Source organism: Lepidochelys kempii, chromosome 1 (assembly GCF_965140265.1).
Source record: "Lepidochelys kempii isolate rLepKem1 chromosome 1, rLepKem1.hap2, whole genome shotgun sequence".
Taxonomy (NCBI): domain Eukaryota; kingdom Metazoa; phylum Chordata; order Testudines; family Cheloniidae; genus Lepidochelys; species Lepidochelys kempii.
In genome coordinates, this window is record NC_133256.1 from 157032770 (window position 1) to 157051410 (window position 18641).

At 50.9% G+C, this 18641-nt stretch overlaps 1 protein-coding gene across 3 annotated transcripts in view; it reads left to right on the forward strand.

Moving 5' to 3' along the window:
- The first annotated feature begins 2038 nt into the window (after positions 1-2038).
- RSPH1 (radial spoke head component 1) overlaps positions 2039-18641 on the forward strand; it is a 31115-nt gene continuing 14512 nt past the window's right edge. For 2 of the 3 annotated variants that reach the window (XM_073359851.1, XM_073359840.1), the window contains exons 1-7: positions 2039-2157; positions 3688-3801; positions 3922-4027; positions 4673-4750; positions 8264-8354; positions 8704-8839; positions 9159-9230. In XM_073359851.1, the coding sequence (XP_073215952.1) occupies positions 2104-2157; positions 3688-3801; positions 3922-4027; positions 4673-4750; positions 8264-8354; positions 8704-8839; positions 9159-9230 (651 nt within the window). In that variant the 5' untranslated portion in view covers positions 2039-2103. The remainder of the gene's footprint in view (positions 2158-3687; positions 3802-3921; positions 4028-4672; positions 4751-8263; positions 8355-8703; positions 8840-9158; positions 9231-18641) is intronic. The other variant, XM_073359861.1, reaches the window with a different exon arrangement.

Genomic DNA, 18641 nt, shown 5'->3' on the forward strand with positions numbered 1-18641 from the left:
TAGCCTCTGTTTGCCAGAAGCTGGGAATGGGCAACAGTTCTATTAATTCCCTCTGGGGCACCTGGTATTGGCCACTGTCAGAAGACAGGATACTGGGCTAAATGGACCTTTGGTCTGACCCAGTATGACCGTTCTTGTGTTCATATTTGATGCTTTAGATTGATTTGCTGTACTGAGAATTTCTGGTGTTGCAAGAAACTCTTTCCAGTGGACTCTGGAGATCTTCCGCATCCATTTACTTTAGAATGAAGTGATGTTCTTATCAGTTTCAGGAGTAGATTCCATAAAAGAGTACAGACATGATGCTGGAGTTAAACGTTCATATTTTTGAGTCAGTGCCAATCATGCTACTTTTCCAGATCTTTTCAGTTTTATGTATGTTGTTTGCTGCTTTTGATATTTGTTGCTTGATATCTAGCCTGGTGTCACCATCATTGCACATCTCACTCCCTCAATATACATCAATAATACAGAAGAAGTACAGGTTATTATCAATGTACTCTTGTATTATATTCTCATGGAAACACATTTCTTTTGATGCTAGTCAAGGCACACACAAGTTCTTTTGTGCATAAATTCTCCTTACTATGAGTACTGCCAAGTTAGCTGCATCTTTCTTGATGGATTTCAGACACGCCAGCACATTGGTACCTTTATCATAAGATCTCTGGCTTCGATTTGAAAGAGTACACAGTTTCCAATAAGATTTACCCAGTTGTCCACAGAGAGGGCCTGCTCTGTTTTCCTAATGAACAAGGCTCATTTACAAGCAAAAATCATAAGATATAACAAGCAGATAAAAAGTCTATAAACTGGAATTTCTGAACACCACTATACCCAAGTGAAAGAAAATTGGACATAGTAATAGTTTAAATTTAAAATATTATTTACAGATCCAAGACCAAACTATTTGAATTACTGGGAACTCTCAGTATGCATGACAGAAAAATTTTTGTGAGCATTTGAAGCATTGACTTAGACAGGCTCATGACATTAATTGTACACACTAGAAAAAAAGAAGTCCTAGGTGTAAAGAAAGGAGCTATTTCTGGGGAAAGTAAATATTTAATAAAGACAAGCTATACACTATTGAACATGTGTATGTATGTTATCATAATTGCATTTCCATGGAGGACTTCAGTCATCACAACAATAAAATTGAGGCCCAACATTCCTTTAAAGAAACTCAAACAAAAACAACCAAACAACCAACCAACAAAACAAACAAAGGTATGAGGAAGGAGGTTTCTATTTATTGGGATGTGGTCATTTTCATTTTCTAATAGGCAAAAAGGCCTGCCACACTTGTACTTTGTGAAGTAAGGAGTGGTCATACATTATGTGCCCTTGGTTGTGCACTGATCTAGAGATGAGTCCAAACCAAAACCCTTGTTAGAGTTGTGTAGCTGAAGTCCCTCTCTACAATAGTCATAAAATGAAAATCTGAACATGGTGTACTCTGGCAAAGTTTAGAGTCAGATGCAAGCCACACACTCAGAAGTGCAGAAATTTGGAAATTTGACTGGTACCCATATATTTGTTGGACTAGTAAAGCCATGGCACATCAGGCCTTCTTCCATCATTGCCAAGCTAAACCACACGCTGTAGCGATGCCATTTGTTTGTGCTCAGCGCTACGCCACATGTGCAGCAGGCTGAATGCGCCCTGTGCATGCCATACCCTGCATTGCATCTGTCATCCCACAACTTGCACACCCCCCTCACGTCAGTGGGTGCTACTTTCTCTGTGCCTCGTGTCCTGCTCTGTGCCTGACCGTTGCCCCCTGCATGCCCCGGGTGCCCTGTACCCCCTGTGTGCCAGCCAGTCCCTCGCCCCCTGCCGGCCCCTCGTCTGCCCGGGACTGTGCCCTCAGGCGCTGCGCCGTGCGCTCTCTCCGCGCCCCCTCCGGCCCAAGCGTGACGCTGCCGCCTATTGGCTGGGCGGGGCGCCCGGCTCTCAGCACCCGGGACAGCACCAAGCGCCCCAGGGGCGGCAAGGGGGCGGGGCCTGTGCGTGTCGCTAGGGCGACGGCGCGCGCCTCCTTCTGTTTGGGCCGGCGGTTCCCATGGTGACGGGAACGCCGCCGCGGGGCCCGGCCGGGGCATGTCGGACCTGGGCTCGGAGGAGTTCGAGGAGGAGGCGGAGAACGACTTGGGGGTCAGTGCGGGCCGCGGCCCCTCCGGGACCCGGCGCCGCCTCTCCCCCCTCGCCCCCGCGCCGGTCTGGGGCCGCCCCCGCCGCGCGGTACCGGGCCCGCGCCCCACCCGGCCGGGCGCCGCGTCACCCGCCCCTGCCTGGGGCTCGGCCGCCCCGTAGAGCCCGCGGCGCCGCCTGGGCCGCCAGCAGCCGCCTTTCCCCGGTGCCCTCGGCGCCCCGCCCGACAGAGCCCGCGCGGCGCTGGGCAGCCTGGTGGAGAAGAGCCGGCCCCCGCTAGCCCCGGGCTGCCCTTCACTGCCCCCCAGGCCCTGCCTGGCTCCCCTGCTCACCGGGGTGCCTGGGTGGGGGAGGGGCGGGGGCTGGTTGTGGGTCTGTGCGCCAAGAGAGGGTTGAAGGGTGACTTGGTTACAGTCCGTCAGCGTCCTCCTGGGGAACAAATAGGTAATAATGAGCTCTTCAGTCTAGCAGAGACAGGCATAGCACGGCCCAGCGGCTGAAAGTTGTATCTAGAGACGTTCAGGCGGGAAATAAGGCATGCATTTTTTTAACAGCGAAGCAATTAACCATTGGAACAACTTACAAAGGGTCCTGGTGGATTCTCCATCACTGACCATTTTAAAATCAAGATAGGATGTTTTTCTAAAAGATCTACTCTGGGATTTATTTGGGAGAAGTTTTATGGCTGTGCTATAGGGAGGTCAGACAAGATGATCATAATGGTCCCTTTGAATCTATAAACCCTTTTTCCCCAGGCACAGCCCCAGTCTATAAGTATGTAGACTATTAATGAAAAAGGACCCATTAGACACATATCTTTAGTTTTGTCACACCTAAAAGAACTGAATTTGTAATTACTGTTACATATTTTAAGGGTCAATCATGCTCTAATCAAAGTTAACAGAAGGCTTGCCACTCATGTCAGTCAGAGTAGGAGCAGAGCCATGGACTAGGATCACACAGAATTTTGGATTTGTAGTATTAAAGTATGGAGAAACTAAAAAAAAATAATTAATCACTGTTATGTTGGGATTCTCAAAGTCATGAGATGTGTTTCTCAAACATAATGTTTTTTAAAATAAGAAATAATCTTATAAATACAATGATGTCTTTAGTTGCTATGTTCTGTTGGAGTCTATACATTAGTGATACTCAGCTTCGAAGAGTTGCTAAGCTACTGTATTCTATGGAGTTGTAGAGATAAAAAGGACTTGAGTGAAGTCCTGCCATTTTACTATGGTATTTAGTGTCTGTTTCAACTTAGTGCTGTTTAAGTAGCAAGAATCCAGCCCCCAACAAATTTCAGTAGTTTGCAGGCAGAAGACACCTTTGGGTACCAGGTGGGGTCTGGTGGCTTAGTGCAAGATACTCACCACAGTTACCAATAGATTTCTTGGCCAGGTGCCTTCCTGGGACTCAGGAAGAAAAGGAGCTGTTCAGGACAAACAATTGGTTTCCTCTTTGTACTCATATTGGATTCAGTTTAGAACCCCTGCCTCTTAAACTGCTGAATGGCTTATTCCATTTAATCAGGAATATGAAGGTGAACGCAATGCAGCAGGTGAACGACATGGACATGGAAGAGCACGATTACCCAATGGTGATACATATGAAGGAGAGTATGCCAATGGTCTGAGAAATGGGCGGGTAAGATAATTATAGAGGATTATTTTGAAAGCCATGCGTGTGTTTCAGCAGTTCCATTAGTTTAGGCACTTCATTATCCTTTTAATTCAAAGTACTATATCTATACCAAATATATTGCAGGGGACCTACAGATTTAAAAATGGTGCTCGCTACATTGGAGAATTCTTTGAGAACAAAAAGCATGGTCAAGGCATTTTTATGTATCCAGATGGATCAAAATATGAAGGTAAAATGTGCATCTTTTGTTGTTGAACATAATTATGAAGGTTTAAATATTTGAGAAGATGAGGTGCTTCAGTGGAATTATGGGAAACAATGAGCTGGGCAGCATATTATTACCTCAATCCACAAAATTATCCCAAAATTCATTTTTCCCTCTTCATTCCCGCCTCACCACGGATGATGTTAGGAGAAGAGTGGATTGAACTTTTTGGCAATAGTTTATTCCTGCCAAATCATCTGATCAAGTGGAATGCTTCATTATATTTAGTGCTGAGCAAATTCTTTGCATTCTTAGTTAGAATCAGAGTAGAAGAGAGTATAATTTATGTTAAAAACAACCCAAGAACATCACAAGAATATTCATTGACGTGTAGTGATTATGCTGACAGACAGTCAAGTTCAGTCCAGAACATTTTCAGATCCTTTCAAAGAGCTATAGGTTCTGAGCATTGTAAAAAATAGGATTCAGTTCTCCAATGCATCCAAGCAAAGCAGCAGAGAGTGGAGGCTAAGGAGAAGCTAATCACAGCTCACCGTTTCTCAGCCACCCAGAGTTGGTGTAAGTTAAAACTTCAGGAAGGCAGTTTTAATTTACCCTGTTGGCAGAGAATTCATCTCCTGTTTTTCCTGGACATGGCTCACTCCTCAGACTTGTCTCCATCCCCGTATACCAAATGGAATACTGTCAGCAGAACTACTGTAAGATGTGGCAGAACCAGTGGTGCAGGTAAAATCCATTTCTTACTGGTACGGTGGGGCAGCAGCTAAAAAGTGGGGGGCATGTGATCTCCCCACGTGACACCTCCATGTGACTCCTCCTGGCCCTGCCCCCAGCCCGGGGCCCCATGCTCTCCCCATCCCCTCCCCTCCCCATGATCCACCCATGTTACCTGTGAAGGGAGTGCTCTGTCCTCCTTCTGTTGTGCCAGAGACTTCAGGAAAGGAGGAGAATGTGGGGTTGCTGGGCAGCCCCATGCCGGCAGCTCCTCCGGCGCGGCTGCTGTACCACCTACAGCCTGGCTGCCCAGTTCTGTCCTCTGGCAGGGCTGCTGTACCGCCCCCAGCCTCTCCCCCAGTCCTATTCTCCGACGGGGCTGCTGTACCACCCACAGCCACGGTACAGCCACACCAGAGAAGAGCCATGGGGCCACCGGCTCCTCCTGTGTCTTTCCGGTACACCATAGCAGTTATAAATACCTTGCTGGTGTGGCATACTGGAGCGTACCGGCCTATTTGCACGGCTGGGCAGAACTCTACACCGGCAGAGATTTCCACAGAATTTTCCAAGGGGAATCTGTGGCCAGAGAGCTTAGACTTAAGAATCGAGCCTTTAAAGCTTACTTTAAAAAAATGTTTTTACCCTTTGGGAGAACATTTATTTATCATTATTGGTGAGATTGCCAACAGCAGGGGAGGAGTCCATATATATATCTGCACCTATCTTCAATATGATAGCAACCCCCGCAGGGCGTATATATATATATATATATATATATATATATATATATATATATATATATATATATATATGTGAGTTAACACCAAGTGACCCACTATCTATCTGTGGACAATCAGTAAATACTCCGTGGTCCACAATTCCACAATTTGAGACACTATGATTAATATCCTAATGCAGCTTCTACTTCTGGGAGTAGCAAGAGTCTTTTCCCTCCTCTGTATACCTCTATAAGTATGCAGTGCAGAAGAAGTGAGAGATCCAGGAGAAGAAAGCTTTATATATTATAGGTAGATAAGAAATCTGCTGCTTAGTAGAAGCACCCCCACCAAATGTAGGCATTATATCTGACTTTAGCCTAACCAAAAGAAGGCTGAGAGGAGATATGATTGCTCTCTATAAATATATCAGAGAGATAAATACCACGGAGGGAGAAGAAGTATTTAAGCTCAGTACCGATGTGGACACAAGAACAAATGGATATAAACTGGCCATCAGGAAGTTTAGACTTGAAATTAGATGAAGGTTTCTAACCATCAGAGGAGTGAAGTCCTGGAACAGCCTTCCAAGAGAAACAGTGGGGACAAAAGACATATCTGGCTTCAAGATCAAGCTTGATATGTTTATGGAAGGGATGATATGATGGGATAGCCTAATTCTGGCAATTAATTGATCTTCAACTATTAGCGGTAGATATGCCCAGTGGCCTGTGATGGGATGTTAGATGGAGTGGGATCTGAGTTACTACAGAGAATTTTTTCCTTGGTGTCTGGCTGGTGAGTCTTGCCCACATGCTCAGGGTTTAGCTGATCACCATATTTGGGGTCGGGAAGGAATTTTGCTCCAGGGCAGATTGGCAGAGGCCCTGGAGGGGTTTCACCTTCCTCTGCAGTGTGGGGCATGGGTCACTTGCTGGAGGATTCTCTGCACCTTGAAGTCTTTAAACCACGATTTGAAGACTTCAGTAGCTCAGACATTTGTTACAGAAGTGGGTGGGTGAGATTCTGTGGCCTGCGTTGTGCAGGAGGTCAGACTAGACAATCATAATGGTCCCTTCTAACCTTAAAATCTATGATTCTATGACTTGTGATTAAGCATTCACCAGGGAGCATCACTGAACTGTTTTCATCAGAACATGGATTGGAAGGCATGGGAAGATTAGATTTACACTGATGCATCTTGCAGTGCAGAAGAAATGGATGTCAGCAGAAGTGCAAGAAAGAATTAAGTGACTTGCACAGACATAAGTTAAATTAATTTATTTGTGGCAGTGTCTTTTGTCCTGATTCATGTACTGGGAAAGCTACGCTGGATTGTTTGCTCACTGAGGAGCAATTACTTAAGCACTACCTCATGGTTTGCTTTCTGAGGCTAAAATACTGCTAAAATGAGGTCAGACTATATTTTACTAGTGCAGTCTTTGTTTTATATTTCCCCCTCTAAGGAAAGAAGTCTTCACTGATGTCATTGTGACTCCCTTACTTTCTGTCTGCACCTATCTTTAATATGATAGCAACCCCCACAAAAAAACAACCATAAAACTATGTTATATAGGCCCAATCCACAAAGTTATTTAGCCTCCTCACTTCCACTGAAATCAATGGCATTCCATTGAAATTAACATGTGCCAGCAGTTCTTCTTCCATCCCCATATGCTCTTTTAGACTTCTTTTACAGCATTATTTAATATAGCTTGATTTAGATCTTTGCCCTGAACAGAATTCTCAGGATTAATCTGAAGGGTCACTACAATCTTCTACAAATAACAGATTTTAAGAATGCGGTTTCTTCCTTTGTGGTAACAATGTCTAGGAAATGCAACAGTTTAAGCAAGATACTTAAAGAGTCTCATAAGACAGAAGAGCAGCATATCATTAGTCCAGCTCCTGAAATAGAAGCTCATACAGAATATTTCCCCACATTTTAGTACTAGGAATGACTGATTCAATCTGATTTTCTTCACTGTCTTCCCTGAAATATGAGACAGATAAGTCAGACTCCAGCTGCTTCATTAACCATCTTCAGAGAGTTCCTTTCCAGGATGACATTTAATGTGAGGACTAATGCTGTCTCTGCAAAACATCAGGAGGTTGATCTGATTGTTGAAAAAAATGAATAAAAAATGTCAACAGAGTAATGCTGTGCACTATACCATCAGCTTTGAAAGAGGAGGTCAGAACCAAAGACAAAGTTTTTAAATTTAAGTGCTTAATTTAAGGCACCCACATCCATATTTATGCCCCTAAATGAGTGAACAGATTTTCAGATGTTCTGAGCCACCCACCTCCTGTTGCACAGTATCTGAAAATCAGAAAGCTCAGTTACTGGTTTTGGCTTAGGTTCTTTAGAACCTGTTAAAAGATTATTTCAGCTACAGTATAAGACACTCTGAAATAGTCCCACCCTATCATCCTTTCGTCTGATGTGTGTAAATTCTCTCAGATCTTAAAGGTGACCTGGAAAGGAAAATAATTTGCCTTGTGCTGTCTTTTTTTGCTGCTTTGCGATGTGCAAAGGCAGCCTGAAAGGTAGGGGTTTTGCCCTGTGTTAGAAATTTAAATCTTGTGAAGGCCAGGAGACTATATTTACTGGAGAGTTAGTGAAATGGTGATAATCTAAAGTGTTAGTACAGTGAACGTTGTCTGAGTTTACATTTTCAAATACTATATATTCTTCATTCACATAAAAAGTCGACTACATGTCTAGATGATCATTCTAAAGGCTGACTTCTGTGACAAGTAAAATTTATCACATCTCACTCTGTTTTTATCATGTCCATTGCAGGAGAATGGGTAGCAGACCAAAGACATGGCAATGGAATTTACTACTACGTGAATGGAGACACCTACACTGGAGAATGGCTTAGCCACTATAGGTTTGTTTCATTATTACAGTGAACTTTCAAGTTTCTTGATGAAGTAAAAAAAAACATTGTCTTCAGAGTTGTGGATGTCCTTTTGAAAGAGAGAGCTGTGGGAGGGCCTTAGTAACCAAATCCAGTTTGGAATGGGAGGAAAGCCTGCAGTAAGACATCAGCTGATTTAAATAGAGCCAGACACAGAAGGCAGATGAGCATGAATGTATGAAGAAGATGTTATTGGTGTTGGAAATATGGGCTAATGTGGCATTTATTTTAGTCGTATGTTTAATGCAATAAAATTGCAAAGAAATCCTGCATTGTTAATTTACAGTAATATAAAGTAAAATTATTATTTGCTTCTCAGGCATGGGCAAGGTACATATCTCTATGCAGAGACTGGCTCTAAATATGTTGGTGGCTGGGTAAATGGGCAACAGGAAGGAGCAGCTGAACTTATTCATCTAAAGCACAGATACCAGGGCAAGTTTGTAAATGGAAATGTAAGTACTGTATGTTGGAAAATGCTATTTGAATTTGAAAAACTAGCAAATGTTGTTGTTTTGGTATGTACTGTTTACATTGAAAAATTAAACCAGGTTCCCCATTTTTCACAGTATTCTTTGAACCATAAATGTAACAGATGTAAATGAATCAATGAGGATGCAAAGTTTCTCCAAAGTTTAGTTTTCTCATTGCATTTTTATTTAATATTGTGTCAATTACATAGTACAGTGTTAAGTGATCTTTTGTATTTTTCATTTACTCCTTCAGAGTTTGCTAGCTTCAAAGTCTTGCTAACTTTTTGTTTCTCTTTTACAGCCGATAGGTCGTGGAAAGTATGTCTTCGATATTGGGTGTGAACAGCATGGTGAATACACACATCTAGACCAGGTAAATAATATAATACAGACTATACCAAATGTTAGAAAACTTACCAATTCAGTTCAGCCTGTTCAAGTGTGGCCTGCCTAGCTCATTACAGGTGCTGTATATTTTAAAAGTCCAACAGCTTTAGTATGTGCTTTTCTAAGCACCAGAGTCAAAAAATCTTGTCTGGCTACTGTGCTGTGCAAGCCCTGACATATGAAGGCCCCATTGCTGCTCTCATTGCAGACACTAGACATTTTGCCATTGATTTCAGTGAAAGCAGGATCATACCTTGCTAGTCTTCTGCAATACAAAAAAGCCAGACAGAATTTTGATTGACTTTGACCTCCATGTTGAAGATGTCATGTCCGTGTACCAGATATGGACTGGCTTCAGAGCTTGCTTCAGGCCCTGTCAAGGTTCCTTCCCCACTCTGAACTCTAGGGTACAGATGTGGGGACCTGCATGAAAACCTCCTAAGCTTACTTTTACCAGCTTAGGTTAAAACTTCCCCAAGATACAAATTAAATTTTACCCTTTTCCCTTGGAATTTCCACTGCCACCACCAAACTTTAACTGGGTTTACTGGGAAACGTGGTTTGGACACGTCTTTCCCCCCCAAATCCTCCCAACCCTTGCACCCCACTTCCTGGGGAAGGTTTGGTAAAAATCCTCACCAATTTGCATATGTGACTACAGGCCCAAACCCTTGGATTTTAGAACAATGAAAAAGCATTCAGTTTTCTTACAAGAAGACTTTTAATAGAAGTAAAGGAATCACCTCTGTAAAATCAGGATGGTAGATACCTTACAGGGTAATTAGATTCAAAACATAGAGAATCCCTCTAGGCAAAACCTTAAGTTACAAAAAAGACACACAGACAGGGATAGTCATTCTATTCAGCACAGTTCTTTTCTCAGCCATTTAAAGAAATCATAATCTAACACATACCTAGCTAGATTACTTACTAAAAGTTTTAAGACTCCATTCCTGTTCTGTCCCTGGCAAAAGCAGCATACAGACAGACACAGGCCCTTTGTTTCTCTCCCTCCTCCCAGCTTTTGAAAGTATCTTGTCTCCTCACTGGTCATTTTGGTCAGGTGCCAGCGAGGTTACCTTTAGCTTCTTAACCCTTTACAGGTGAGAGGATTTTTCTTCTGGCCAGGAGGGATTTTAAAGGGGTTTACCCTTCCCTTTATATTTATGACAGGCCCTGTCCTCCTTCCTTCAGGGGCAGATGAAGAACCCCTACAGGGGCCCAGTGCGTTCCTGACCAAAAGAACCCCAGAATCGATGTCTGGAGGTTGGTCAGGAAACCCGGGGCTGGGACCAGGGTGTTGAGCGGGTACCAGAGCATGGACAGGACTAGTTGATTAAGCACCAGCGCTCTCCCTCGGAGGGAGAGACATTGGAGTAGTCCTGTCCATTTCCGGAGCCACTCTGTCACCCCGCCCTCTAAATTTTCCCAGTTCTCCGGCGGAGAGGGATGCGTGGCAGAAAGGTAAACGCCGAGGTAGAGCAGCGGACCCGCGCTCCACCGGATGGTCTGAAGTGCGGGTGGGAGGAAGCTCGCCTGCCACCAGTCTCCCACCACCAAGCCAGAGCTCTTGACCCAGTTGACCCGGGTGGAGGAGGCTGCCGAATAGATGGCCTGGCAAGCCTCCACCCGTGCCAAGTCGCCGGGGTCCTGGATCACGAGGAGCACGTCATCGGCATACGCCAACAGGACCAGCCACACCTCCGGCTACCGCAGTACCAATCCTGTCAACCTCCTGCGGAGGAGACAGAGGAAGGGCTCAATTGCCAGAGCGTACAGCTGGCCCGAGAGGGGGCACACCCCTGCTGTACTCCTCGCCCGAAGCTGACCGGTTCAGTCAGAGTCCAGTTGAGCTTAACCAGACACTCTGCGGAAGCGTACAGCACCCGGAGAAAACCCACGAACTGGGGTCCGAAGCCAAACGCCTGCAGAGTGCTCAGGAGGTACCCATGGTCCACCCTATCGAACGCCTTCTCCTGATGTAGGGACAGGAGGGCGAACAACAGACTGTCTCTACGCCCGAGTTCCAAAAGGTCCTGAACCAGAAATAGGTTATCAAAGATACTGCAGTCCAGGACGGGTGGATCACGTCCGCCAGCACAGACCCTAGCTGCAGCGAGACTGCTTTCGCTATGATTTTGTAGTCTGTGTTGAGGAGCGAGACGAGACGCCAATTTCGTAAATCGCGGAGGTCCCCCTTCTTCGGCAATAAGGCGAGCATAGCTCGCCTGCACGAAAGAGGGAGGACCCCACTCTGCAGAGACTCGGCCCAGACGGTGACTAGGTCTGGGCTGAGGACATCCCAAAACACGCGGTAGAACTCCACAGTCAGACCGTCCATGCCTGGAGACTTATTAGTGGGCATACGACGGAGGGCTTCTGAGAACTCGGCCAGAGTGAGAGGCAACTCTAGCCAGTCTTGGTCGCTCGTGCTGACCGTAGGGAGCTCCTCCCAAAGCACTCTGCAAGTGCTAGGGTCGGTCGGATCCAGGGAGAAAAGACTTGCGTAGAAGGCTTGGGCCCTTCCGCACATCTCTGCCGGTTCCGTGACGGGGGTGCCGTCTTCTGCCAGGAGGCAGGTGACATGTTTCTTGGCCCCCCTCGTTTTCTCCAGGGCATAGAAGAAGCGGGAGCCGCGATCCATCTTCCGAAGGAGGCGGATGCGGGGTCGAACAAAGGTGCCCCGGGCCCGATGGTCCTCGAGGGCCCAGAGCTCCTCCCTCTTCTTCCGGCACGCTCCGCAGAGGAGCAGGTCTTCGGGGCTGGTGGCCAAATGCCTCTCCAGCTCTAAGACCTCCCGTTCCAACTGCTCTATCGCCTCATTTCTCCGTCCGCTGGTGCCCCGGGTGTAGTCGCGGCAGAAAAGCTGGGCACGCACCTTCCCCAGGTCCCACCATCGCCGCGCCAAGGGAAAGGCACACCGCTGCCCTCGCCAGGCCAGCCAGAATTCCCGGGAGGACGTCACAAAGCCCTCATCCTCCAACAGGCTGTTGTTAAAATGCCAATAGGCTGGCCCCGGCCTCTCCGCACAGAGGGAGGCTGTCACGGTGGCTAGGTGATGGTCAGAAAATGGGGCCAGCCAAATGCTGGAGGAGTGGGCTCGTGAGAGATGGAAGCGTGATAAATAAATGCGGCCGAACCGGAAGTGGCTCAACCGATGGGCTTCCCGCCGGACAAAGGTGAACGTGGAAGTGTCATCCGGGTGGTGGTCACGCCAGATGTCCACTAGGGAGTGATGTTCAACTATCTCCCGGAGGGTGTCCTCGGCGGCTGGGCACTGCTCGGTCCCCGAGCGGTCTCGCTCCTAGAGGGTGGTATTAAAATCCCCTTCCAGGACCAGGCACTCGTGAGAATCCCAAGGTGCCGAGGAAGGCAGATGCCTGCTGATAGAATTGCAGCCGCCTCGGGCCCGATGTCGGGGCATAGACGTTAATGAGGCTAACCACGAGCTCCTCTATACGGACCTGGAGATGCAGCAGGCAACCCGGCATGGCCTCGGCGACCCCTAGCACCTCGGGCCGTAGGTCAGGGGAGAACAGGGTCGCCATTCCAGCCTGCCGAATCGTGGAAAGGCTAAAGTAGACCTTGTCCCCCGACTCCAGCCGCCAACTGTCTTCGGCGGTCGGATCCGTATGGGTCTCTTGCAGGAAAATCACAGAGTACCCTCCCTCCCGAAGGAAGGAGAGCACCTGGGACCTGCGGAGAGCCATCTTACAACCCCAGGTGTTCAACGTTGCGATGGTGAGAGGTGTCATGGGGGAGGCCGGGGGGATCCTCACTGGCAGGGACGCTCGCATCCCCCAGCGGGCCACGCAACAGTCCTTGACCCATCCTGTAGATGAGTAATTGGTCACGGAAGACGCGGACCTGCCAGTAGGCCACGGCATCCTGCTTCCCCATCCCTTTATCTTCCCCCATGAGGGCCCTTGTGGCCCGGAGGATATGAAAAAAATTCCCCCATCACTGGAGAGCAAGCTGTACCTTGTTGCGGGAGCCACGGACATCCTCTAAAAACTTCCGCAGCTCTCCTCGCAGCTCATGGGGGGGTGGGGTTACGGTTTCCCGGTTGTTCCCCGGCGGGGCGCTTGGTGCAGCCCCGTAGTCCACTAAAACGGACAAGCAGGGTGCGGACCCCCGGCAGGGTGCCTGATGGGCTGGAGCTTCTAGGCCTGCCTCAAGCTCTGGGGCGATAGGGGGTGGTGGAGGGAAGATAGCAGCTCCTAATGGGTCAGGGCGGGAGAACACAAAGGCCGCTCTCTGGGGGTCATCAGTTGGGAAAGGGAAGGAGACAGCCCCGGTGGCAGCAATGACATTGCAGGAGGTAAATTGGATAGGGGCAGGGGCAGAGGCGAGGTTCTGGGTTTCGGGAGGCAAGCAGCTGGATGGTGGCGCCTCCCGATCAGACTCGAGGGTTAAGGGGGTGGAGAGGGAGCTCTCAGTGATATCGGGCGCGGGCTCTATGGTGGATTTAGCGGCCACAGCATCAGGAGGTGGATTATGTTCTGTTGGGCCCCAGCCCGGGAAGGAAATCGATTGCTCCGCACCAACGGGGGTGCCCCTGGCGACTCGTGTCCCAGCCGTGTGGCACCGGCTGTCACCTGAGCAGGCTCGGTGGTCGTCAGCAGGGTGCCATCAGCGGCCAGGTTGTGAGAGGAGTCCAAGGGCTCCTCGGAGGTGGGAGCAGAAGCAGCAGTTAGGGGGAGGGAGCATGGGGAAAAGAGGGGTGGAGTGAGGTCGCCCAAATCGAGGTTTGCTGGCAAAAGGTCGTTCTCCCCCTGGGCAACAGGGGTCAGATCTAGGGCCTCGATCTCCTCAAACATGGAGGAGAGGACACTTTCCGTCGCCCCAGGGTTCTCCCCGCTGGCACCTGCCACGACAGCTTCCTTGGGGTTCACGGGGGTTTCGGGTAGTGTCAGGACAGAAGGAGCTTCCTCGAGGATCTCGGAGGGAGGGTCGCCCGTGGAGGGGAAACACTACCTGCCGGTGCTACCACGTCTTTCCCAGCTGACACCGATGGATGGGACGCACTCGTGGGCAAAGCGGAAGGTTTGGCTTCCTGGTCTTCCGGGGGGCCTCCGCCTCAGCTAGATGAGGCGGAGCTTGAGCCTTCTGCTTGCCTCACTTCCCCTGGACTAGGGCCCAGCCCTCCACGGCATCATCTGGGGGCTGGTTAGCAGGGGTCGTGTCAGGGGGTAAAGGCGATGGCTCAGGGACTTGGTGGGGGGACGGTGGGGCGGCATAAGGGAGGGAGGATTCTCTCCCATGCCTGGTGGTATCTCTGCCACACCCTCCTCCATAGGCCCCGCCAGATTGTCAGCACGAGGGCGGGGCTCTCCTGCTCGTCTGGGCGTTGTAGGGGAGGTGCCCCTGGGGCCTGAGCGGGAGAAGTGGTGGTCCGAGGGGGGGGGCGGGTTCGGGTATCGGGCGGCCAGGGGCATTGGCAATGACGGGGCCGATGTCCTGCCGGGTCTCGGGGATCCCAGGTGCCCCTCCTTGCCGGGCTAAGGGGAAGTCCCTCCGGACATGCCCTGATGCCCGGCAGAGGTAGCACCGGGCTTCCCCCATGGAGAAATACACCCAGTAACGGGCCCCCTGGTGGGGGACTAGGAAGGACCCCTTGAGCGCCTCTGTCACATGCTGCTGACGGCAGTAGAAGCTGCACTTGCCGGCGGAAGGAAAAGATGTGATGGAGGGTGGGTTCCTTGCAGCCCAACGGGAGAGGGCTGATGACAGAAACAGGTTTCCCCAGGGTGGAGAGGGCAGGTAACAGGGCAGCATTTGGGAGAAAAGGAGGGACAGAGGTCAGGACCAGGCAGACGCCCAGGTCCTCTAGTGGCTCTAGGGGGACAACCCCCTCCCCCACCGCCAGGTCCCTCTCCACCGCCTCCTGGGCGGCAGCCTCTGATGCTAAGAAGAAGACGACCTTCCCACCACCCTTGCCAATGCCCGCACGTAGGTCTCCACGTGGGGCGAGGCGGGCACCAGGAGGCATTGGACACCGTGCTTCCTTGTCATGGTGGGGAAGGGGCCCTAGCCCCTGTTGATGGTGGCGGAGGCAGTGGGCGGGAGAGATGACGAGGCGGCAGGCGGGGGGGCTGCCGCCGCCCAGGCATACGTCCTGGGGGGTGAGGGAGGGACACCCGCAGAGCAAGGCAGCAGGGAGGGACGCTGTGGTCGGTGGAGGGGTCACAGCAGTGGGGGTGGCCCTTGCCACGGAAGGCCTGGTGGTTTTAGTGGGGCCCTTCCCCTTCTTTTTGCCCTGGCCTTTCCCGCCGGTTGGGGGGGCTCCCCTAGAGGCTGGGGAGGCGGTGGGCATGGCAGCGGTGGAGGTCCCCCCTGTGCCCTCCATTGCTGATGCCCCGGCGGTGGCGGTGGCAGGTGGTTAACAGGAGTTGGGGTCAGGTAAAAAGGGGCAGGCTGCGGGATGGGCAGTTCGGGAGGGTGGAGGGGCGGCACATGAACCACCATACGCTTGTCCAGAGAGTCCTGTTTGGTTGGCTGGTGCTTCTGGCCCACACGGTGGAATCTGGGCGAGCAACTAAGTCCAGAGGCAGATGTTAAACAGCCAGCAATGACGATGGAGGGGGCAGTGATGAGGATAGTACTGTGGGGGTTGGGAGGACACAGATGGATCGGGGGGCAGCTCCATGCCACACCCCCTGTGTCCCTACAAACACAGTCACGACACAGTCAAGGCCTCCCCCCACACGAGAGCACAGTTCGAAAGTTACTCAGTCTTGGGCCCCCTCCACAGCGATTTGTAGATTCCCTGGGCGTTGTTCCTCCGGTAGACGGCTTTTTCTCTATCTATTCTGGGCTTTCTTTTTTGCATTCCAGAAATGCCGGAGCAAGCAATAAGATTCCTCTCAGCCAGAGACGGGTCCGCAGACAAACAGCAAGCGGCTGGGTCTGGGGGCTGGATCCCTCCACTCCCCCCCTCTGGGGAGCAGTCCGGCAGGCCCCTCCTCTCTCGGGGGGGGGGGTGTTTCAGCTGGAGCAGCAGCAGCATCTGGGGGGGGGGGGGGGGCTAATAGCCAGCCGGCAGCCAGCCAGCACTCTAGCAACAGCAGAGAAAGAAAAAAAACAACAAAAAGAAAAGAAAGCGGGGAGAGCATCTGGCCCGGTCAAGGGGGAAGCCAAAAGCAGGGGCAAAAAGCAAGGAAAGCCGAGGCCAGAGGGCAGCGGCAGGAGAGCAGGCTAAGTAGGTCCCTTTTCCCTGGATAAGGTAACAGGGAAGGTTTTTTGTTTTTTTTTTTTTGAAACAAAAAGAAAGTTTATTGGTAACGCTTACAGAATTACCAAAGGAAACAAAACAACTATGCAACAAAACAACGCAATCAGAAGGTATAACACTGCAGCTTTCAGGAGGGAGAAGTGTTCAGGCTAGCCTGGGCCCAGAGCGGGGGGGCTTCCTCGACACTCGTGGTCTTCCACCCTCCTGAGTTACCTGGTGGCCTAGAGCGGGGGGGCTTCCTCGACACTCGTGGTCTTCCACCCCCTCGAGTTACCCAGTGCTGCGCCCAGTGTCACCGATCCTCCCTCTCCTGAGAGTGCCCGGTAAGATGGACATGGCTGCGGGGTGGGCGGTTTGGGGGGGGTAGACACCCATGTATTATAGGACCCCTCCTAGATGACAGGAATGATGGTATCCACAGCGGCAATGGCTGGGGATGGCGTCTCTCGCTCTTCCCCTCAATCAAAGGGTCAGACGGAGGGAACTGGACGGGGTCACCGAGCAGAGAACCCCAGCCAGCGCCCACCGCTCCTCGAAGGCGTCAAGGGAGTCGGTGGACGCCGCCCAGAGGAACTCCGCCTGGATACGTGAATGTACTGAGGATCGGAAAACGGCCCCACAATCGCAGGATGTTTCATGGGCCAACCTCCTCTCTCTGGTTTTATAAATGGCTGTTTTAGCCAAAGCTAGGAGGAGGTTGACCAGAAGATCCCGTGACCTTGTGGGGCCACGGATGGGAAGTGTATAGATAAAAAGGTGGGGGGAAAAATGAAGCGTAATAAAATATTTGTGAGGAGCCGGAAAAGGGGCTGCAATCTGGCACACTCTAAATACACGTGCGCCAGGGTTTCCCTCACATTACAAAAAGGACAAGTGTCCGGAATGGGGTAAACCGTGTCAGAAACACGCCCGTGCTCACAGCTCCGTGAAGGAGCCGCCAACTGATGTTCCCGACGGGCCTTGGGACCAAGGTGGAATACAGACTGGCCCACCGAGGTTGCTCAGCCTCCAAAGGTGGCAGGAGATCCCGCCACTTTGTATCGGGGCGGGACACCAGGGTGTGGGCGTGAAGGGTGTGAAGCGTAAGTGTATATAAGTATTTCCGTGGTGCAATTGGAAAGCTAACCGGCTGCAGTTCGTGCAGTCGGCTTGCAGTGAAAAGGTGAGGGATTTGTTGGGATCTACGGGGTGGGGGCCCGATGGAAAGGTCGGCGGGCCTGGGGTAAGGGATGGGCGGGGTGCGCCCTCGCACAAGGCTCGGCTAACATAAGCCCAAGCAGCGGGGGTCAAGGCGGCCTTCACCTCCTGAAGTACGCGCCGGGGGGTACGGAGGCTGGAGAGCCCCATGCGCCAAGCGAGCATCAGGGGATCCAGCCAGTCTCTCCGGTCGTAGTCCAGGAGGTCTCCGACCCTCGTGACTTCCGCCAGGACCAACCTCTGGCGCACCGAGCGGGACTCCGCCACCTGCACACGGAGCTGGGGGTTGTGTAGCAGGGGCTCCGTGAGGAGATCTGCTCCCACGGTGGCCGCCACGGACCTGGTTGTTAGAAACAGTTTCCAGGTCCGGAGGAGGTCCTGGTAGAAGACCGGCAGCCCGGAGAGGTCTCGCGGAAAACCCCTCGGAGAAAGATAAAAGAGCTGCCGGTCATATTGAAGCCCTTGGAAATGGCACAGGAAGGCGTGCGCCAGTATGCTCCACGCCGAACTACGTGCACTATAAAAGAGCCTCTGCAGGGCCTGGAGGCGGAAAACGCGGACCTGAGTGTACAGACACTTCAGGCCCTGCCCTCCTTCCTTCAGGGGTAGATGAAGAACTCCAACAGGGGCCCAGTGCATTCCTGACCAGAAGAACTCTAGAATCAATCTCCGGAGGTGGGTCAGGAAACCCGGGGCCGGGGCCAGGGCCAGGGTGTTGAGCCGGTACCAGAGCGTGGACAGGACTAGTTGGTTAAGCACCAGTGCTCTCCCTCGGAGGGAGAGACATCGGAGAAGCCTCGTCCATCTCCGGATCCGCTCTATCACCCCGCCCTCTAAATTTTGCCAGTTCTCTGGCGGGGAAGGATGCGTGGCGGAAAGGTAAACGCCAAGATAGAGCAGTGGACCCGCACTCCACCGGATGATCTGAAGTGCGGGTGGGAGGGAGCTTACCTGCCGCCAATCCCC